General features: G+C 49.9%; 7 protein-coding genes and 2 non-coding genes across 9 annotated transcripts; 6 read left to right on the top strand and 3 right to left on the bottom strand.

The window, feature by feature from the left end:
- The first annotated feature begins 29 nt into the window (after positions 1–29).
- Positions 30–117, top strand: ASPBRDRAFT_t162. The gene has a single exon. It is a non-coding gene; the product is annotated as a tRNA-Tyr (tRNA).
- A 628-nt stretch (positions 118–745) lies between these two features.
- Positions 746–835, top strand: ASPBRDRAFT_t163. The gene has a single exon. It is a non-coding gene; the product is annotated as a tRNA-Tyr (tRNA).
- A 1012-nt stretch (positions 836–1847) lies between these two features.
- Positions 1848–3035, top strand: ASPBRDRAFT_127735 (uncharacterized protein; the record flags this gene model as incomplete). Its single annotated transcript, XM_067617999.1, has 1 exon — positions 1848–3035. One exon carries the CDS (start codon positions 1848–1850, stop codon positions 3033–3035), a length of 1188 nt encoding a protein of 395 aa, XP_067478242.1.
- Positions 3036–4272: 1237 nt separating this feature from the next.
- ASPBRDRAFT_599778 (class I SAM-dependent methyltransferase) lies at positions 4273–5382 on the bottom strand. The gene has a single exon (XM_067628143.1). The coding sequence runs from the start codon at positions 5108–5110 to the stop codon at positions 4424–4426; it is 687 nt and encodes a 228-aa protein (XP_067478241.1). The 5' UTR covers positions 5111–5382; the 3' UTR covers positions 4273–4423.
- A 662-nt stretch (positions 5383–6044) lies between these two features.
- Positions 6045–8315, top strand: ASPBRDRAFT_66037 (uncharacterized protein). Its single transcript, XM_067628639.1, has 5 exons — positions 6045–6630; positions 6696–6796; positions 6867–7558; positions 7638–8115; positions 8242–8315. Exons 1-5 carry the CDS (start codon positions 6081–6083, stop codon positions 8284–8286), a joined length of 1866 nt encoding a protein of 621 aa, XP_067478240.1. The 5' UTR covers positions 6045–6080; the 3' UTR covers positions 8287–8315.
- Positions 8316–9948: 1633 nt separating this feature from the next.
- Positions 9949–13891, bottom strand: ASPBRDRAFT_55645 (C2 domain protein; the record flags this gene model as incomplete). The annotated part of the gene is made up of 5 exons (XM_067627420.1): positions 9949–11451; positions 11511–12998; positions 13051–13425; positions 13478–13513; positions 13580–13891. 5 exons carry the CDS (start codon positions 13889–13891, stop codon positions 9949–9951), a joined length of 3714 nt encoding a protein of 1237 aa, XP_067478239.1.
- A 1098-nt stretch (positions 13892–14989) lies between these two features.
- On the bottom strand, positions 14990–15730 carry ASPBRDRAFT_43890 (uncharacterized protein). Its single transcript, XM_067625080.1, has one exon. It carries the CDS (start codon positions 15614–15616, stop codon positions 15320–15322), a length of 297 nt encoding a protein of 98 aa, XP_067478238.1. The 5' UTR covers positions 15617–15730; the 3' UTR covers positions 14990–15319.
- A 420-nt stretch (positions 15731–16150) lies between these two features.
- On the top strand, positions 16151–17948 carry ASPBRDRAFT_43889 (uncharacterized protein). The gene is made up of 2 exons (XM_067625079.1): positions 16151–16579; positions 16695–17948. The coding sequence occupies exons 1-2, from the start codon at positions 16444–16446 to the stop codon at positions 17525–17527; spliced, it is 969 nt and encodes a 322-aa protein (XP_067478237.1). The 5' UTR covers positions 16151–16443; the 3' UTR covers positions 17528–17948.
- On the top strand, positions 17712–19008 carry ASPBRDRAFT_55643 (uncharacterized protein; the record flags this gene model as incomplete). Its single annotated transcript, XM_067627419.1, has 6 exons — positions 17712–17739; positions 17868–17991; positions 18144–18188; positions 18242–18413; positions 18599–18666; positions 18891–19008. 6 exons carry the CDS (start codon positions 17712–17714, stop codon positions 19006–19008), a joined length of 555 nt encoding a protein of 184 aa, XP_067478236.1.
- Between the last annotated feature and the right edge of the window lie 2258 nt (positions 19009–21266).

Here is a 21266-nt window from a genome sequence, read left to right as displayed (position 1 = left end):
GCAAAACCGCACGAATAACGTCAACAACTCCCCCGATGGTCTAGTTGGTTCATGGCGTTCGGCTGTAATAGCATCATTGTCACCGAAAAGTCACCAGTTCGATTCTGGTTCGGGGGATCCATATTTTTGCTTATGTGGATATACACCACCATCAAACTAGAAAACCCATTGCTGGAACTGCTTCTCCGAAGGTGCCGCAGAGGTGAAAGAGTGTCGTTGATTGGTCCCCAGGCCGCTGTTGAGATAGAGTTCAGCATGTGTACTCAGTCAGTACAGCAGATGGGGCCCCCAACTGGCGCCGTAGCCAGGCGCAACAACTGAATTGACACTGCGATGGATCCTACCTTCAAAGTTCGTGCTTCCTGTCTCCTCGGACAGGCATGTTGCTCAAAGGGAACTCTTTGAACATAGGTTTTCATCGATCTCAATATTTCATTCAGTACGTCGAATGACGCCGTTGGGAAAACATCCGACAATCCCTGGGAAATGTCTTCTTAACCTCCGTATCACCTGAACAGAGAACGTCCGGTGTGCTTTACTATAACTGATACACACATGATGGATACGACAATTATCGGTAAAATGCGAGGCCTTTTTTTTTTCTTTTTTTTTTTTGATACGGTGAAAGAGAAGCAGTGTCTTTGCTGGCTTGCAGGCTTGCTGGCTTGCAGCCGATCTAGCGGAACTGAGGCGTTAGATACAATTCCACCTTATAAAGCCAGAACTGGCATCACATACCATGAAGCCCCCGATGGTCTAGTTGGTTCATGGCGTTCGGCTGTAATGGTACATAATTGTAACCGAAAAGTCACCAGTTCGATTCTGGTTCGGGGGATTCTTATATCACTTTTTTTTTGTGGTTTTGGTCTACTGCTTAATACTAATAATTTGGCAAGCTCGTGCGCAGGAACGACCCAGCGATCCTGAACGTGGAATAAACAACACACTCTCAGGTGGATGCGAGTCTTGTCAGTATACACCAGGCAGTAGGCAGATTTCCATCAGAGACATGGCGGAGATCGGACTGGATCGGCCGCGTGTCTCGCCCGGGCGTCGATGGCCAGAAGGTGGCAGATGGAATGGAGCCGTTGGAAGGATCGGCCATTCTCGATCATCAGAAAACTGGGGCCCGTCGGCGGCGGCGTCAATAGTTGGGTTATAAATAGATGAAGAGCGACTAACCGGCCGGTGGTCCAGCAGAGGAGCACTGACTGCCACTGAGACTTGAAGACATGCTGAATGGAGTGCGATGGAGAGATCCAGCGACTCCATCCAGCTCGGGTTGGATCATGGCTGATAGGATGGCGAAGACTTCGTAAATTTAGCACTTTTGATTAACAAAGTAATTTCTTAATTTTAATTTCTTAATTTCTTTAATTTCCTTCCCCCGCGACCCAAGGAATTTTTCATTTAACCCAGTTTCCTCTGGACTTCTCTGCCTCTTCCTTCCTCTGCTTATCCTCTGGTTCTACAGTCATTTCTTCAACATTCCAGCAAACCAGCAGTCGCAGATCATTCTAAAATAAGCGACCCTCGTACAAGCGTCCACGTCTCTTGTCTGCTTGGGTGCAAGTTCTTGGGATCCCACCTGGTCTTATTTCAGAACCTTATCGTCCCTGGATTTGGCGCGCTTGGTGCCGGTTGTTGCACTTCTGCATCTTGAATCACACTGCGGTGCTGTTGGCAAGGCGTCTTTGCTGCTTCTTGGTGCGGGGCCTTACTGTTGCACCCAAGGCCTTGCTTTCTAATAATCTCGTTTCATTTCATCCTCTTTCCTTTTTCCTCTTCCTCTTCTTCATCATCTTCTTCTACTTCTCCCTCCGCCGTTGTGTTTGGGGGCCATCGCCATGCTCGCAACCCCCATGACCCCGCAAGCATCCCATCATTCGTCATCTTCCTCCAACATGGTCTGCAGTCTGGCCTCGACTGCCACCACCACCACCACCTCCTCCTCCACCACCTCCTCCTCATCATCTTCCAGTACCACACAACAGACTATGATAACATCCCGACCGAAACTGACTCTCCAAACCACCTCTCTTCCCCGAACCTTTGGCACATCCTCCACGGGGTTGTCCCTCTCCCTTGCAGCCGGAACGGCGTCTCCCACCGTCCGCAATACCTTCAAGAATGCCTACGAGGTCACCGGCCCTGCGTCCGCCACCGCCTCTCCCTCATCCAAACACCCCAGCCACCGCTTCAGCAAACCATCCTCTCCATACACTACACACAACCCATACCAACTCCCACTAGGAGTGAAGAGTATTCTGCGAAACTCGCCGCTCGAGCCGACCTGCCGCCGACGGGCTGGGTCGGTGGCCACCACCGGGCCGAATGGTGGACCGAGCGCGCGCCGTGTCTTCTTTCCCGCCAAGAAGCAGGTCAGCTATCGCAATCCCTTGGAGGAAGAAATCCAGACCGTGCACTACACGGCACGCCACTCCGACCTACACGACGACCCCGAACCTGCACTCGAACCTCAACCTCAACACCAGCAACCAGAGGTGGCCTCGTCAGACGAGGACTCGGATTCGAACGCCAGCGGGTGCCCCTCGGACACCAGCACCACTGAAGATGAGCCCGAGACTGGCTTGGGGAAGACGACATCGTCTCCTGTCAAGCGAAAGAAGCGCAAGCATGCGAATGCCGAAAGGCAAGTCCGGGCGGTAGCCTTGATGGATGGAATTGCGGGACCCAGCAACCCAGACAGCCTGACACCACAAACGCCGCGCAGGAAGCGAGCGAAACGTCGCTGTGAATGGCGATGGACTCTGGGGCCGTTAGAAAACCGTGACACACTGCTTCATCCCGTTCAGGATGAGACGGGTTCAACATCATCCGCGTCCCAGCCTGAAACGATACCACACGAGTCCGAAACGGAGACCCCCTCCTCCGACCCTCCGCTGTCCAGCGCCAGTACCACACTCTATCACTCCAGCCCCAGTTCATCTGTCTCGTCGGATGTGGAAACGGAAAGTGACGAGTGGCGGACGCACACGATCCACGAACTTGAATGCGCACATGCCGATCAATGACGATAACCCATGCTTGGTTACGAACCCCCTTGCATTGATGATCACGAATTATGCATATAGACGGCAGATGAACCACAGCATACCCTATCCTATTTCTAGACATTGCTAGATAGCTATTATTGATTTGGGCTTATTTTCTTTTCTTTTTCTGGTCGGGAAGCTTTACTCTGAATGTCAGGACGTTCATGCCATTTACATTCCTCGCCCAATCATCTTCTTATACTTCTGCCTACTTTCTCTATAAATATTCTATATTCTCTTCCAATAATATATACTCATATGCATGTATATGCACTCTGACCAGATGATCACATGGCTTCCTTCCACTATCACCTGTATAATCGTTGTACTACTACTATACTTGCCTGCTGTATGTTCATGCAGCTCCATGCGGCATACAAATCATAAATACGATGGCCGATCTCTGACGCACTCCCCAGTCTCTGCTTTTTATAGCAACAATAATAACATGCAGAGGACCTCTTGATTTTAACTTTCATGGATCTTCATTGCGTCATAATATCCAGCTAATCTATTTAGTCGTATTAATACTAGCTGCATAGACTTGCCGATCGCTCTCTAGATAGTTCTAATGGTGCTAACTAGCCAGCCAGCCAACCCGTGAACGAAATGTGTACTATATACGCTTTCGACCAGGGGAGAAAAGAAAAAAAAAGGATTATAGTCCAATGTCAACTGGATCAGATGCTTACTGACATGACAGATCAAGAGAGAAGACTTGGATCATAACTGATGATTACGTTGCAACCAGTATCAATTAACCAACCATCCTGACCTGCTCAGTTGGCAGCAGCAAACCGCTTCATCGCCTTTCCTTTCATCTAGAATGTAGATAGTACTGGCACTTCTACTCTCGCCACTACAGCTGAATACTGTTGTATGAATTTCCGCACAAGATTAGATCTCTCCTTGAGGCTTATGCGGACTGGTTATTGCTGACAATGGTTGGACAAGAGCCTCAGTGCGTTCCCTCAATGGCCTGGTGATCCAAGAAACTAGTGGGCTTTGCTCGCTTGCCTTCTACTTGACTAGTTAGATGTTCCTCTCCCATATTGCCGTTGGTCTCCCCTTGGGAAATTATCTCTTTCTGTCTTTCATTTACATGCAAGAGCTCTTCTGGTCCATATTCTGGGAAGTGACCTGCTCGTTGGCAACATTACATCCAAGATGCCGTTCATCGTAGAGAGACACTTGATGCTGCGGCGAATGTCTATGCCTCTGACGGAATCTCCTTGTCATTCGCACGGTTATTATCTATACAAGTATGATAGAAGCTCCTCGACATCTTCATTCCCCGCTAAGTTCGATAATATATGAGCGCTGCTGTCATGAATAGCGTCAGTACAATTCCCTCGGCATAGTAGTGGTTATTTCCTTCGAGCCATAAGTAGAATGCTGCGCATCTCAAGATCCAACACGATATCCCGCCAATCGCCCCCCGACGTAACCAAAGCCCGCCATTCTCCTTCACTCTCTATCATATTTCGCATGAGAGTATCGACGATATCCCCCGGACCGCCCTCCTTCACCGATAAAGCCTCAGGATGTGCCTTACGCCACTCATGGACAGCACTCCACGTCCGTAACAAGGCCTCCAGACTACCAAGGGTCTGTGAACTGCGCATTGGAATGGCCTCTGGTGTCCCCGATACATATAGCTCATCAGCTGGCACACTCACTAACCGTGTAAGGTCAGTCCAGTTATCGAGATCTCGGCATTCAACGGGATACATCCAATCATCAAAAACAGATTTCCCTGGCTGAGGCCAGTATGGTGCCAGATCCTCGGACGCGAACTGACGCAGTGCCCGATTAGCCTTCGGGTATCCACTGACGACGTAATGGCCCCAGTTCCAGAAAGCAACAGTACCTCCTGGCCGGACTATTCGTGCCATCTCTGTCCAGAGTGGCTCAGGGTCAAACCAATGCGCTGCTTGACAGGCGATCACGAGGTCTACTGTTTTGTGGGCGATGAAGGGGAGAGATTCTGCCTTGGACTGATGATATTGGATATTACTCAAGCGCGTTTGAGCTCTCCTGGCTTCCTTCAGCATACTCCCGGAGGGATCAACTCCGAGGATGGAATCAAAGTGTGTGGCCAACGCGCGAGCTACAGCACCGTGACCAGTGCCCAGGTCGACGCATAGTTCGCGTGAGGATCGATGGTAGGTCAGAATAGTATCAAAAAGAGACTTGGGAGGGGAAGGGCGATATGCAGCATATGCTGAACAGTCATATTCTTGATTCCTGGGGGGGCAAACAAGATCGTGAGTGCGCTGGATACTTTGGATCTGGGGGAGTTCCTTACTTACGAGAAACTGGCCATCGGTTCGAATGTGCGAAGACTGTGTGAGATTGTGCAGTGCATCAAGTATTCTTATAGTCTTCTGGCTTCTGGGGCCACCAGGTGGGTAATCTTAACATGGGGTACATTGCCGGGACTCAATTATTTCATTATTTCTGTTTATTATTTCATTTTTTTTTTTTTTTTTTTTTGGTTTATTGCAGTGTCTGCTACAGAGCTTTCCCCATTACTCATGCTACTCATTGCAGAGAACGACAAATGGTCAGTAGTATACAGAACGTGGATACGGTTGCCCTATACCACCCTGTCCTCATATTGTGTATGAACGAGTAGGTAGCACTGACCATGTCCTACATACCCACTTCCACTTGTCATGTCCATGTCACTTCCACTGAACATCAGTATTGATCCAATGAGATTCTGTGATTGAAGGAGGAAGTGTTCGGTTTCGGGAAGGGGAGTCGATGGCCCTTGGAATCCCCGAGCAAATGTTGCATTCCAGCCTCTTCCGCGGGGATTTCTCTTGCCTGATGCAACGAAAGATGAAGACACACCTTAACTGGAACCCATTCTCTGTGCTGGGGCTTCGTTCCATCTGTCGTGCATTCAGGCCCAAGGCCCGATATTTAAACACCATGTTGGGGACATATCTCGCCATCCCATTATAGCACTCTTAGTAGTAAGTCGTCTCGGGAGGGCGTTCACACACTACCAAAGAAATGTTGCAGACTATTGGAATAGTGCCCGATCCGGTGAGGAGGGATGAATCGAGAGAATCAACTACCTACAGTCATCCTCTTGTTCAACAAACCTTGAACCATCTCTCCACCGTGACAGGGTCCTTGCCAGCCAGCTCCCTATCGCTCAACCGGCGACAAGCCCTCTTCGAGACAACTAAGCGAGTACTTGCCAGTGCAATCAATGATGGTTTAGCCAGCACAACCATCGAGACATCTCACCCCTCCAGTCTGCTCTTGCGTCTACGCAGTCTCGAAGGAGCCCTGGCCGGTGATGAGAAGGACACTTGGATCGAGTGTGGTATGCGAGCAGACGCATATGTCGAGAAAGACGGCGGCAGGGTTCTTGGATTCGTGCGGGCAGATGATCTTCTTGCTCCAGTGCTAATCCAGAATTCCAAAGGTCAAGTCTCAGAGGAGCTTGACCCCGGTGTGATTTGTCGCATCATTTGCCGCTGGCGCTCTCGCCAAGATGAAAATGATGCGGTCGAGATGCTTGTAAAGGAGGTGCAGAATTCTGCCAACAATCAGGGTTAGCCCAACTTGCTTCTTTTCCAGCTACCCCTTCAGTTAGCACCAAACTGATTGTTGAGATAGAGAAATGGCTGGAGATGGCCAGTACCATGCCAATCCTTGATCTGAAGTCTTCACTCTGTGATTGGGAGCAATCACTTGTAACTGGACATCCTACGCATCCGGTATTCCTATCCTCTTCCTTCTTTCTCTGCTCTACTCTCACTATGTCATGAAAGTTAACCGTGTCAAAAGCTACACCGAGCTTGCCTTGCCCAATCGCCCCTAAGACCCATCGCGCCTGAAGACATCCCGGAGCTACTAGAACCCGAAATATCATTTATCTGCGTCCCAAAGTCAGAAATTAAAGTCTTCGGGCCATTCCAGTCCCTTCTGGGCCCTCTCCTAGAGTCACTTGGCATTTCCAAGCCCGATGACACAGTCAACGAGATCGTCGTACCGTGCTTCAGTCGCCAGCTGCCAAGTATCACGCCGCTCTTCCCTCAAGCGCGCATCTTGGGAGCTGTGCAGAACCGCTGCCGAGCACAAATCTCCATGCGGACTGTCTCCATGATGCCAGATGTGGGCTATCCTTTGCACCTGAAGCTATCCTTGAACTGCCAAATCACGTCAGGCCCGAGAACCATCACTCCCTGGACGGCAGCTCTAGGACCCGCACTCGGAAAGGTCCTTCAAAAGTCACTTCCTTCCAATCTATGGATCTTCGAGGAAGTTGCTTCCATCACAGGTGGCCAGGAGGACTTTGATCAAGCACGTCATCTGACGTGTATTATTCGGAAGAGCCCAGAACAGCGAGCCGCGGAGTTGGGAGAGACGATTATCCCTGTTGCCGGACTGTACCAGAAACCGTTCAATGATGACCGAACGTACATGGAGATCATATTCGGTCTCGATGACTTGCAGAAAAAGCAGGAGTGGTTTAAAAAGTAAGTAACGTTATTTGATTTGATCATCCATTCGACTATCATGTATCCTAAGCGACGAATTTACCATTGGAAATTATAGGTACCTCAACCATTTATTCTCTCTCATTCTGCCCCCTCTAGTCCGCTACGGAATCGGGCTCGAAAGCCACAGCCAAAATATCCTCGTCCGCATCAACATCGCCAAGAAGGAAGTAACCGGGTTCGCTGTTCGCGACTTTGGTGGAATAAGAATCCACCACCCGACACTGCTTCGCCGTTCCGAAGAACACAATAACCTCAGTGCCCTCCTGCCCCCGGGTTGTCACAATCTCACTGATGATATACTTGATGTATGGCACAAGGTGCATCATGCGCTACTCCAGGTGCATGTGGGTCACCTCCTATATATGCTCGGGTTAGAATCGCAGGGTGGATGGTCTATTGTGCGTGAAGAACTGAAGAGGGCTCTGAATCCTGACGCGGATCCGGATGGACGCTTGGTGTATGACTTTCTCTTAAGAGATACTATGTCTTTCAAGTGCTTTATGGAGATGCGGTTGCTGGGTGTGTACAGGGATGTGAGTTTTCCCTCCCCCCCCAACTTTCTCTCTCTCTCTCTCTCTCCCTTCTTTGCGTAAAAGCCTTGAAGGACTGGATAAAATTTGAGAATTGGAGCTTGAGTATCCACCGCTGACGTTGAACAGTATTACGAGAGAGAATTGCCGAATATTCTTCTCCGCGATGCATAATCTCATAACTTGGTAGTAACCATACGAAGTAAAATCTATTGAAGCAATTTCAACATAGTAATAATCTACAATATCGTAGCCATCACAGGTAACGGGCCCTTTTCTTCCTCCAATCCCTTGCCATACGAGGGACCCTTTCCCCTACTACCTACAGCAGGATTAATGCCCAGCCCATTCAGCGAAGGACTCATTCCAACCATAATAATAGTAGTAGTAGTAGCAGCAGCAGTATCATCTATAGTAGGAGGCGAAAACAACCTCCGCCCTTCAAACACCCACGCAAGCGCCATAGCTACTGCCAGACAGCCCATGACTAGTATAGTGTAGTTCATGTTCGAAGTAGTCACGGGATGTTGTTGTGGGAGCTAAAGAGTATTATCTTAGGTTTGAACCACCCTCAAATAATTTATAGAGAACATGGGAGTGAAAGAAAATTAAATAGATAATAAACAAGGGAGTAACTCACCACAGAAACAATAACCACTAGAATCATGTACCCCACCGAAACGAGATATATCGGGATAGACCAGATGCCGAAGTTCTATCTGTCACACTTCGGGAGGGATTTTCCTTGTGTGAGGAGGAGGAATAAGGGGGGTGAACCTATATTGATTTGTGCTTTAGTATCGTCTTCTATTTCTTCTATTTTCTGTATGATTGATATGAAGTGAGGAAGTGAGGGATGGGGTTGTGAAAGTAGGTCACCCATACCAAAGCTAATGATCATACAGGTTATCTGGGATCCAACGAAGGCGTTATAGGCGGAGCTGGAGAAGAGATATCTACATAGTCAAGTATGATCTTGTTAGAACAAAACCAGTTCAATGGAATGAATGGATTTCCTACATCAATCCGACCAGGGCGACAATGACCGACGCCAAGGTAATTGACCAGAATAGTAGGTTGAATGTAGGAGAATGCTTCGTGAGCCTAGAAGACAGAAAAAGTCATATCAATATGATAAAGGAGACTCCTATATTGTCGGTAGTAGCTAACCTACCTCGCGTTCTGAAACAAGCCGCCATCTCGCGCGAATGCATAGCCCTGTAGACTCATGGTGACTGCACTTCCAAGAGCAGACGTGGCAGTGTTTATGATGACGATGAGACAAAAGACTATAGCGGCTGCATCAATTCCTGTGCTGAGTCTGATTATCTCTGAAGTCGAAGGAGCTGCGGAAAGAAGCAATCATTCTTCAAGCGGGTTTTCTCCGGACATAGGGTCAAAGAAGAATGGTTTCAGTAGATACTTGTAGCTAAGTGACCATATCCTCTTCTGGTTATTGATAGAGATCGAGATATGATGTGGAAAAGTCAGGGTCACACAGTACCATTTGCAAACGGTTTCTGTGTCTATTGCTTAGTTGTAGCTATAGTATACTCCGAGTCCAGACAACAAGATGATATGCATGATAAATGCTCCCGGTCCACGCAAGTCAAGGTCTATTTTGTTCATTTCAATGACACCCTGTCTTTCTCGCAAGTTTTCAATTTCCTATAAAGCCCATATGCTAACATTTGCAGTACTATGCTGATCGTCCCGTATGCACAACCCTGACACTGCTATTACATACTGATAAGAAACTAAATGAAGAGATAAGTACCATACTCATACTTTCATCCTATCATTCAATCATACACACATACATATAGGACCCAATCTTCAAGTCCCCGTCTCCGTCTCAATATCCGGCTCCCGACCTGACAAATCACCCGTAAACTTCCTCTTCACTTTCCTTAGCGAATACTTAGCCTCGTCACGCGCAAACACTGCATTCCGCACAGGCCTCCACTGCATCTTACCGCGAAGTTGACGCTCCTCGCTGCGTTTATTCGCCTTCTTAAGGGCCGAGTCATCGATATCGTTCAGGCTGGGGGGCCCGGCACTGCTGCTCCCGCCACCAGTGGACATGGTGCTCATTGAGACGCGCTGCTGCTGATGGGGGTACTGGTCGTCCTCGTTGTCATCCTCGGTCTCGCTGGAAGAGGATGATGCCTCTTTCTCCTCTTGCTCTTGTTCTTGGCTGTTTTGATGCTGTGCTTCTTCGGCGTGCATCGTTCCGTAGGACTGGGCGACGGTAGGAGGTGGATTCACGGGGTCGTGAGGTGGTGTCTCGCGCCCAGGTTCGGCGACTTGGTGGCCGTGGTTGTTGAGGTAGGCGCCTGGGTCGTGGCCGAAGGCTCCGCTCCAATCCTGGCCTTGCTTGTCGATCCAGCGGCGGCGTTCGCGGGGCTCAGCGTGCTTGAGAATGTCGCGGCCGTCGAGGAGGGATTGTTCGTGCAGTTTTTCAAGGTCCTCGGGAATTTCGGAGGAAATGCGGCGCCCGCGGACACCCTGGGCGATGCAGGCTTCCCAGGTTTCGAAAGTCTCGCGGGATTCGTTATCAACGACGTATTGTTCGTGGGAGTCGTCGATGCCGGGGCTGAAAAAGCCGTGGAACTGGAGGCGGCCAACCTCGTGTAGATCCTCGAGACCTGGGCTGCGTTTGATGTGGCAGTTCTGCTCGGTGATGTAGTTTTGGGTCAGTCGTTTGCCGTTCTTGGTTACCCAGATGGGGATGTCAATGGCGGTGTCTTCGTTGTCAGCCATGTGTTGGAGCCAGTAGACGGCATAGGCGGTTGTGTGATGGTGGCCTTGTTGTTGGAATTCGAAGACGACGGGCGATCGGTAGCGGTGTTTGACAGGGAGGCGGATTGTCCGTCGGAAGTCCTCGCTGGAGAGATCGTAGGTCATGTTGGACCCTTGGACGGAGCAAACATGACGGGTGATTTTGGCGCTGCTGCCGCCGGTGCGGAGCCGAATCTTACAGCGGTGATTGAAGCCCTGGACGGTGATCTTGTCGGAAATGAAATGAAAGGTGCCGACGTCCCAGCCCAGCATTTGGGGAGGCAGTCGGGTCTCAACGTGCCGGAAAAGAATGGAGATGCGAATACGTCCGAATCCAATACCACCAGTGAGAGGGTACCACCTGGTCACCTGTGAGCTGTTCTCCAGGAGCTCCGAGATCTTCAAGGGTACAACACCGAGGATAGGATCATGCTGGCGATACCGTTGGTCGCGGACGCTGACGGTAACGTAGGCGGACCGCCAGTCTCGGACGAATCGTTCAGTTCCGGCGTTGAAGATCGGCTTGGAGCTCAGGGCTTTGGCACGGGTGCGGTAAACCTGGGAGATGTTAGACAAGACCTAGGCGAGAAAGGGATTGGGGTTGCAGGATGGCTTACTAGCTCGTCATTGAGAATGATTTTACAGTAGCTCGTAGGCAGGTTTTCTCCGACTTCTTCTTTTTGCTCGCCATACGGTTTGGCTGGCTCATAGTCTCTCCCCTTGCGGTTACCGTGGCTGCCTTTTACGTTCTCGATTTCCAGGTTCACAATCTGATGGACCACAATGCTCATGATCCCACTCGGCCATAACGGATCTGGTGGAGTCTTGGTGATGGCGTCCTCCTGGTCATTGCTGATGACACCCTTGTCGTCTTGGAACTCAGGAATGTCCTTGAAGTTCTCTGGTAGATCCTTCTTCTTGCCGTCGGTCCTCAGCTCTGCTCTCAGCTTCGGCTTGCCGAAGAACCCGACTTCCCAGTGCAGTTCTCCCGGCATCTCACTGCCCTCATTGAGGCCCTGGAGCTTGGAGACCTGAGCGTACATCTTGCCCGGGTGCTGGATCATTTTCCGTATGGGTAATTCTACTTTGCCGACGATGTCATCCGCGGTGGTTCGATCCGAGTCCCACAGTTCGACACTCAAAGCCTCGTCCGCCTTGATCAATTCCGGGGTTACGAGCAATGCCGCGGTTTCTTCCCAGACAGGGTTCAGGTCGTCGGTGATTACTCGCGTACAGTACATGGGCTTGCCGTACTTTGAGAAAGAGAGGTTAATGTAGGGGTCACTGCCGCCACCAAAACTGCCACGTCTGTCCTGTTTGCTCAACCCAATCGCACGATGAATCCGGATCCACATGATGCCCAGCGCCTGGGTTTCTTTAACGATATCATCTCCCTTAAGCATCATACTAAGATCCATGGTCATCGATTTGGGTGCCGCAAACAGACCGCTGGCAGTAGCGATAGCATAGTTGACGAAGTTGGAGATCAATGGGAGATTGAGGATGTTCACGCCCCAATTGACCATGGGCATACAACCAGCCCGGATATGGGGAAGCCCAACGAGACTGAATGTTACGTCTTTCATGAACGGGGCCTCTGGCATCATCTGGAATCTGGCACGAACAGTGCCTACCAGTTCATTCAACTCCACAAAGACTGGAAAGGGAACGCCAAAGAGGCCTTTGATTCCCAAATAAAACACGATCTGCATGTGCATGTTGCGCGCCTTAGATGAGGTGGTTTGTCCGCTCGGCTTCGAGTGGTAGGCAAAGGAGGCCTCGATGTTATAGTAGCTGCCGCCCTCCTCGGCAGCCGCCGCCTCCTGGGGGTCCTTGTTCTTGACATTTTCCTCATGGATGTGATCTTTGAGTTGCTGAACATGAGAGTCCGGAAGTGATCGCAAGCTCAAGATCCGTATGGGGTTGTTTCCTTGGTCAATTTCTGCAATCCGAACGTTCTCCACCACGCCTGGCGCTGACGCCTGCATGATATCTTCGATGGTATCCGCAACGGGGGTCAGCATCTCCGGGTTGATGAGGCCCCAGAAAACCCCAAGGAAGGAGTTCATCCATTCCACTGACTCAGGGAGGAGATTCGCAGTAGCCTATACGACAGTACATAAGCCTTTGAATTGCGACAAGGACCGAGAAACTCACCATCTGGCCTCTGATCTGCTCACTGCTCCATTCCATCTCTCGGCCGCTTCGAATGAGTTCTTGTATCCATAACCACACGCCACTGGCAACACCAAATGCTAGAAGTAATAGACCCCAGAGTGAGCCACCAAACACCCGACCAGCGAAGACAATGGCGGCAACAATTCCTAGGCAGAGACCGATACCACGCCTCTCCAGCTGGTCAAACATAGGTTTATAGGTGACTGTCGGGGTAGGGTGGAAGAGGATGTTGGTTTTCTCGCCATGGATGGGAACATCTGACGTGGTGCCCTCTGCGATGGGGTCCGGGGGCGCGGTAATATCTTGGTTCTCTTTATATTGGGAAAGGCTTTGGTTAGGTTCGGTTTTGACGTCCTTCAGATTTGTTAGCTGACGTTCAGTCCTGGCGAACTAGGTTGAGACTCACCGTTGGTTTTCCGAGATTGGCATTCGGCACGACCAGCTATCATTGTCATTAGTTAGTTGCAGGTCTCTCTCGAAGAGCCACTGTCAATGGGGTCATAGATACCTTTGGATCGTTCACTGCTTCCATGGCATCCTCGTCGAGGTCCTCCACTTCAATATCCTTGCCGGTTGTTGGGTCAGTCACCATGCGAGTCTTCCCCGTTGTCTTCCGGGGCTTGTGAGCCATTTCCTCTCCCTGTTCCTCTTTCTCCCGCCGCTTGGCCGACAGTGCTTCCTCATGGGCCTTACGCTCTTGTTTATCCACCTCGAGACGCTGTAGGAATTTGTCGATGGTCGGAACAGGATTGGTTCCGCTCCAATGCTCCCCCACGCGGTGAGTCTTGGGCGACTCCCGCCCAGGTTGAGCTTGCGACATGGTTGGTGGTGAGTGGACGATCAGGTGCGCAGAAGAGGTATCAGAGTTAAGGTGGGTGGATTATCATCCCTAGCTCCGTAAAGCTGGGACTGCTATTGATATGAGAAGAGGACCGATCAAAAAGAAGAAGGCAGGAGATCTGAGTCTAAGTCCTTTCTCATGCGGTGTCAGTCAAGTAAGTGAAGTCAGAGCGGAAAGTCAAGGTTGGCCCTGCCAGACTGGACTACGTCATTGTGGAGGAGGCGCTGCCAATGGAACTCGGACGCGTCCGACGATTGCTGGCACAGGGCTGGAGGAACATCCTGGTGATGTCGGTCTATTTACATTCTCCACCGGCCAGATCTATAACAAGTCGAGGTTGATTGCTGAGTGGACTGGCTGGCTGGATCCTCTTGTCCTCCGTCATTCACAGCGGAAATCCGGGGCTTGGCGCGGATGACGGGATGGCGGACTTTAAAGTTGATGCAAAGAAGAATAAGGCTGATTGTGTACTAACTCAGTAGTAGAGAGTATCAATTATGAAGTTAGTTACAGTACAACCAAATTCAATGGCAATGAGTCTTGATGACTGATGGTAGGCCATTGTACTTTGTATGCAAGCTGTGATGGGCAGATGTTGAGGCGGAAGGGGATGATGTCATGGATGCTAACAAGATCGACAGTCAGTCAGTCTCGTTGTGCCCCAAATGCTAATCACAATAACACGAATAATTATAGAACATAGTGCTATTGAGTTAAGGATCTTCGATCAGATCATGCCATCCCCTGAAGCAGATTTGGTGGATGATTCATTGTTAAAGAATCAACCAGGTTCCTGAGTGGGAACTACAGCGTACTACTTACTGCATTACTAACCTCTGATCGCCTAAGGCACAATTTAGAACCTAGAAGGACTCAAAATGTCAAATTCAGCATTCAATCCAGATAGTATAATCGTCCCTTCAAGATCATGGCAGGTTACTGAGTATGTGATGCCGTCTGCCATCACATGACTGCCCGGGCAACTGCTGGGATCCCTGCCAACACTCACTGGAAATGCGTGAATTTGGGGACAGCGAACAACCATCATACATCTCGTAGATTTGATCTTAAATAATTATTACGAAGAACTAGCTCTGCGCCGATGGTTGGTCTCAACTTCTCTCGCCAAAGACGCGCCTTGGCCTACCCGGCCGCGTTGTTGATGTCTCTTCGACCTTGCACCAATACAAGTTCAAGGAATCTTACCCATCACACAAGTTTATGCAGCAGTAAGTCAGAATAGAACACTCTAGGTCGTCTTGCTTATCACAAGATCCATCCTTCATACGAGTCACTTTTCTCATATACCTCTGGACGATTTCTATACAACGAGCAGGTCCGCTTTCGCAAACGATATGTGAGGTTTGATATTTCTGCACTCGAGAAGGCTGTTGCAAAGCATATCGATCATGGACGCGTCAAGAACATTGTCAAGCTTAGCGAGGGAGGGTTCAATCGCGTCCTACTAGCCACTATGGAAGATGGATTATGGGCCTTAATCAAAATCCCGTACTCGATATCAGTGCCAAAAGCATATGCGACAGCTACTAAAATTACAACTCTGAGATTCCTTCGCTCAAAGGAAATACCAGTACCTGAAGTATATGGCGGTCCTTTGATGAGACCTTGAAAGCCGATGTATCTGACGGCGGCAGTGCAGAAGAGCTGGGGAATATGACACGAAGTTGGCCTTTTCAGGACCATGAAGAGTTCTACTGACGCTAAGTCCGCGTGTAAAGACTAGCAGATGCACGCTTCGTGGTTATGCTATGTAAATGTTATCTTAGCAGATGCCTGTGATCAGCGACGTAAGTATACGTGAACTGGTGATCATAAAGTCCTCTCATAGCACGCTTATGCACAAACACAATAGCTGCTTTTAGTGCTTACCAGTTTATTACTAGTAGTAGTGCTACTATATATACAATTATTGAAGTTAGTAGGAATGATACTAGTACTAGTAGTATTTTCAGTTAGAGGCTTACACTGACAACTATATATTCCCGATAGATCTTCTAGATTAACCACTGAAGCAAACATTACATATCAACTAGGACCTCCAGTCTAGACAACTTACAGCTCACTCTTATTTTAATACCTACTTATAGAGGATCAAATAACACCGCAGACTTTTTACCCCGAATCGAGTACTACATGAAGCTATACACTTATAATCACGTGACCATAATATCCCCAGCGGAGCCATCCGTCATGCGGCCACCACATCACAGATAATCACCGATCACCGCGGCCGCAACAACCTGTGGCCCAATTCATGCATTTACCTTAACCTTCACTTCCTTCCCTAGAGCGACCTCCAAACGCTCCCGCCTAATTTTCTATTCAATAAAATATCGGGAAGAAAATACCTTTTCCTGGTGCAATTAATAGTCAAACATATCAACCACACTGACTGAACTTACGTCACCCACACCATCGAACGACAGAAATACAACCACCAACACAACTACCGACGAAACCATAAACTCCCCTTATATTAGAAGGAAAAAAGAAAGAATAAGCAACCAGCAATGTCCTCAACCGAAGAATCTCCCGCCCAACGAGCGGCCCGCCTCCGCCGCGAACGCCGCGAAGCCAAAATCAAAGGCGATGGAGCAGCACGTCTCGACAAGATTACCAGCTTGAGTGGACGGACTCCTGCAAGTCGTATGTACCACCTTCCTTCCTACTTCTCTTGCAGAGTTCAAAGTAAACCAGAAGAAAAGATACAAAAGAACATAATAAGACAATGAAGCTAACTCAATCCTTGCTACGTACCCAGTCCGCGAAGAAACCTCTCCCTCTCCATCTCCGTCTCCGGCCCCAGCACAAGCACAAGCTACTACTACAGCAATGAGCCCCAGCCCGAGCCCGAGCCCGGCCCCCGAATCCCGAACTAGCCAACCGTCCTCCTTCCCAAGTCAAGCACCCCAGCAACAGCAACAGCAAGAACTCGACCCCGAAACCCTCCAAGCGCAACAGGAGCTCTTCCGCGCCCTACTCCGGCAGTCTGGCCAGCCTGGAGACTACTCATCATCCAGCGGGACTCCAGGACCCCAAGCCGCAGGACCAGGTGGACCAGGAGGAATGGGAGGAGGTATGGGAGGACTAGGCGGCGAAGCGGACGACCCTACTCTGAAACTTCTCTCGAGCCTGATGGCTGGGGATACCAGTGCGCTGGGAGAGGGATCTTTGCCTGGGGGCCAGTCTCCCGCAGACTTACTGACGGGGTTGGGGGTGCCGCCGTTTGTGGCAAGTATGTTGGGGGAAGCGACGCGGAAGAAGAGTGATGAGGAGAAGCGGGAGATTCTGGTGTGGAAGGTGCTGCATGTGGTGTTTTCTGTGTTGATTGGGGTGTATTTGCTGGTGTTGATTGGGTCGTCGGTGGCGACGTTTGGGAGTCAGCCACCGCCGCCGGCGACGGCGAGAAATCCGTTCTTGTTCTTTACGACGGGGGAGGTGGTGCTTACTGGGGCGAGGGTTATGATGAACAAGGGGGGAGGCGGATTGGGGTTGTGGGTGCAGTTGGTTAGGGATATTGCGAGGGATGGGAGTATTGTGTTGTTTTTGTTTGGGATGGCGAATTGGTGGCATCGGGAGTGGATGGCTTATTAGGCAGGGGGTGGGTGACTAGGGGATTGAGTTGAGTTCGGATGTGGTTTTCTTTTCTTTTCTTCTCTTTTCCGTGTTCAATATGGCATGGGCTTTTACTGCTGTGGTTATGAATACATTTTGCATTTCTTGCATGTAAAGTTGTTGGTATAACGTCTGATTGTTTGTCGCTTGCTGAGTGGTCCTTATGCCGTCGACTATACTAAGCGGACACAGTTACAGTCGCAGCTCCCACGTGCTTGAATGGTGACTGTGCAAAAGTACAGTGGTCTAAGGGGCACACTTACGTGCAAAATAAAGTGGTCGCCCAGTTCAACCCTATATTATTCTTCCGGCGATTCAGTTCTGGCCCGGTCGATATCTCCTCCGGACTCCGACTGGCCTGTGCGCTCGCTCGCAAAAACGAGGTTGATTTTAGCTGTGAGAACTGAGAAGGTGAAAAATTTCTCGCAACCATTATCAATAATGTCTCGCCGAAGTTGGCCCACAGCGCAACGCGTACTGATCCATCGGGTGAACTAAGGGAATCAATAACGGCCAGGGCCAAGACGTTATTAATTTGCACTTGCAGGGGGGCTATTGCGACGGACTTTCCTACCGCCGTGTTTAGTAGATGCAGGACGGGCCAGGAATTCGCCGTTTCTAACCATCCGAGCCCACACCGGTTGGGCTCAGCGATGTGGTTACTGGCTACTTAGAGCCTGGCGACAGACTCAGACGTCGAAATGGTAAGAGCGGACCGAGAAGCTTAGTGTGGCCGGCACTAAACTATAGCGCAGACGGGAAAGGCCACGGCCTCTGGGACCCGGTTGAGAAAGGTAGGGCCCAAGCAGGATGGCAATGGGTCTTTCTGAGTGTCAAGAGAAGACGCATTCTCTCACCGGTTGGGGTACATAACCTGGTATACATCTTAAATGCAGCACACAAGCAATGATCAAGCCGGTGAGTCTACGCATGCAATGCTTTGTAGAAACACCACGCCGTGCAGGTGGCTACCGAGATAACTGATTGACAATGATAAGCGGAAACGGGGGGTATGGTGGGCTTGACACCGTATCGGGAGGCTCCCTAGAGGCTGGAATAAGTGAAGTGGCCGAGCCACCAGCGACCATCGAGGGCGTTGATTTGCTAACAGATGGAGGGTCTCGATTAGCATGAGGGCTCTGTAGTCGGCAGTGGGTAGGGGCTAAACGGGACACCCGGGACCCGAACGCACTCACTTTAATACCACACAGTACACACACGGACGCGAAGGGCCAGGGACTGAAGATCTTTCAAAAGAAAGAAGCGACAAAAGGAACGATGAGTACCCATATTAATGAGCGAGAGTATGGTTCACTGGCCGGATTGATGCTGGAGGAGCAAGCCGAGCGTCGATCGGAGGCTTTCACAAGCTGAACGGAATTCTGCCGGACGGCCTCCACAATATTAATGCTCTTAGTTCTGATGGTGGAAGTTGCTCCGTAATGGCATTATCAACATGAACAAACCGTTCTTGTCGGATCGATGGTCTAATCCACATCCAATCAAGGCTACCACACCCACAAAGCTCCCCACAATTGAGGGAACTGTGGTACTTTGTCCTTTAACTAGGTGTGGTGGGGGGTGGTGGTGTTGTGAGTCTTGACTCTGCTCTCGCTGCGACATTCACCCCTTGTATAAAGTGCCATAGCAGACAATGTTATTTCAAAACAAAATTTTGAGTTCCGAATATTCGGCTGTCCGAAGGTACAAGATGCACAGCTTCCAGTTCTCCGTGCAGGGAAGCTGGAGAGAGAGAGTCCAAAGCCTAGGTCCGAGAGATGTCCGTGGGGACACGGGGAGAAGGAGCAGAGAAAGAGCCAGGCATCGATAGCCGAACCTCCCCCAGCCAGGCAGTACCACGGTTATCCCGATTGTCCCTCGACCCGCGTTGTCGAGGAAAGTGTTTCGTCCCAGCCCAGCTGATCATCTGTCTCTACCGAGTGGGCAAAAATAGCAGACAATCTCCTTTTCGGCATTGTTGAGACTTGAGAGATGAGCAAGTCACGGGCAGCTTCATTTCCGTAATGGGCCACAGTCTTCCTTGTTTGGGAAAGTACTGCCGTAACATTCCGTAGCCTGAATTATTTCTTTCTACAGATGGATACTGCTGTGGACGATAGTTTCAGAACACATGGAAGGAATGATCAGATGCATGGATTAATCTCCTTTCCTATTCACCAATATGCTAAATGTGGTGATAGTTAATGTACACAGTCAGGTCAAGTAGATAAGACACTTTGCTTCAATGATGGATATCAGTATACCAAGGCAATGCTTGCTACCGGGGATGGCAGATGAATCGCAGCAATACTCCGTAGATTGTAGTAGCATGAGGGTGCCTGCAAAGAACGACCATTCCAATCAATCAGGCCTCGGTTCTGCAAGGCCATCTTTTGTTTTCCCACGTTTTGTTCACCGGCGAAATCTCACTAATGCAGGCTGACCTCCCATTTACCTATCTCTCGTAATTAGTATTTTGAACTACTGCATCTTCCTGGTCAGCCCTTCAGGCACTGGTTGCAGGCCATACAGGGGGGAAGGGACCTATTCCGGCTTCAGTGAAACTTCCGCAAACAGCACCACACCCACTGATATAGACCGTCTCATTGGGCCGCTCACCAAGGTATCTTCATGCCTCAACCAGCGATCCAGGGGATAACTCACAGCGATCTATCGCTGAAATGCATGTGGGTAGTAACTACCTATAGTTAAAATAGTAGTAACTATCTACTTTCACCCCACCCCAGATTGCTCTCTGGATGACTATCTGTATGCTCCCGAGTACTTTCTCTCTCATCCACGGTCCTGCCAAATCTTACTATGAGCAGTTCCCATGAAAAGAGCACAACTAAGGTTTTGATTTCCCCCGCACGGTTCAAGGCTCGCATCAAGAATGGACACGTTCCAGTGCTAATTGACCCCTCCGATCGGGGTTGCTTGGCGGGTTGTTCTTGTGATACCGTCCCGCCATCCCCCGGAAAGCCAATAGTTTCAAACCCTTCCCCCCGTCAGCTTGTGGGCGAATCTGGGGCATAACCGATAATGATGATGTTGGTCGGCTGAACGCCACAAGTACACGGAGCTAATATATCCCTATGTCATGTCGTGCCATGGCATACCATGGATACGAACGAGCACAGTGCTTTCGGAGGTGACCCCCTAGGTTAATAAGGAACTCGCCTGTGCTGGGAGAACTGCCTTACTAGTATTCCGTAGGCAATTGACGATATGCCTACTGTCCAATGGTGGACAAGAACGAAAGTAGGCTAGGGTCACAACCAGAACCTGTGCAGACGGGAGCGTCGCAATAGTGTACCGAAGTGATTAATTAATGTACGTAGAAGAGGGAAGATGGTTGTTCGCTTGCTGATCATCGACTGCCTTCCCCGGAGCAACGGAAACGAGAGCCTGTCAAGCCCCGCATGGCCGAGCCCAACCTTTTTGGCGGTGCGTTTGAACTACTTCGAACTAGTCTGGGATAGTGCGAGCGGATGCGACAAGATTGGGAATGCAGCCGCCAATGCAGGATGTCGTCCGGCCAGTGACATTGCGACTCTGCGAGGGCCTGCCGGCAAAAGACTGTACCTCCGTCTATCGATGACCCGCATCCAGAACAATCCTCCTCCTTCCCTTCCCCCTCTTCTCACCCTGTTCATTTAGTAGAATGATAATAATTGTAATTATTATTATCCTACAGTAGTTGTGGCTTTCCCGAGAG

This window comes from Aspergillus brasiliensis (assembly GCF_001889945.1).
Source record: "Aspergillus brasiliensis CBS 101740 unplaced genomic scaffold ASPBRscaffold_7, whole genome shotgun sequence".
NCBI lineage: Eukaryota > Fungi > Ascomycota > Eurotiomycetes > Eurotiales > Aspergillaceae > Aspergillus > Aspergillus brasiliensis.
This window is presented reverse-complemented; position numbering and strand designations above follow the sequence as displayed.

Excerpts from the sequence above, each read along its gene's own strand:
- ASPBRDRAFT_599778 (XM_067628143.1), bottom strand. The coding sequence starts at position 5,110 with ATGCTGAAGGAAGCCAGGAGAGCTCAAACGCGCTTGAGTAATATCCAA.
- ASPBRDRAFT_66037 (XM_067628639.1), top strand. The coding sequence starts at position 6,081 with ATGTTGCAGACTATTGGAATAGTGCCCGATCCGGTGAGGAGGGATGAA. Across the intron at positions 7,559-7,637 it reads AAGCAGGAGTGGTTTAAAAA|GTACCTCAACCATTTATTCT; the intron begins GTAAGTAACGTT and ends TGGAAATTATAG. Across the intron at positions 8,116-8,241 it reads TGCTGGGTGTGTACAGGGAT|TATTACGAGAGAGAATTGCC; the intron begins GTGAGTTTTCCC and ends GACGTTGAACAG.
- ASPBRDRAFT_43890 (XM_067625080.1), bottom strand. The coding sequence starts at position 15,616 with ATGGTCCTGAAAAGGCCAACTTCGTGTCATATTCCCCAGCTCTTCTGC.
- ASPBRDRAFT_43889 (XM_067625079.1), top strand. The coding sequence starts at position 16,444 with ATGTCCTCAACCGAAGAATCTCCCGCCCAACGAGCGGCCCGCCTCCGC. Across the intron at positions 16,580-16,694 it reads TGGACGGACTCCTGCAAGTC|TCCGCGAAGAAACCTCTCCC; the intron begins GTATGTACCACC and ends CTACGTACCCAG.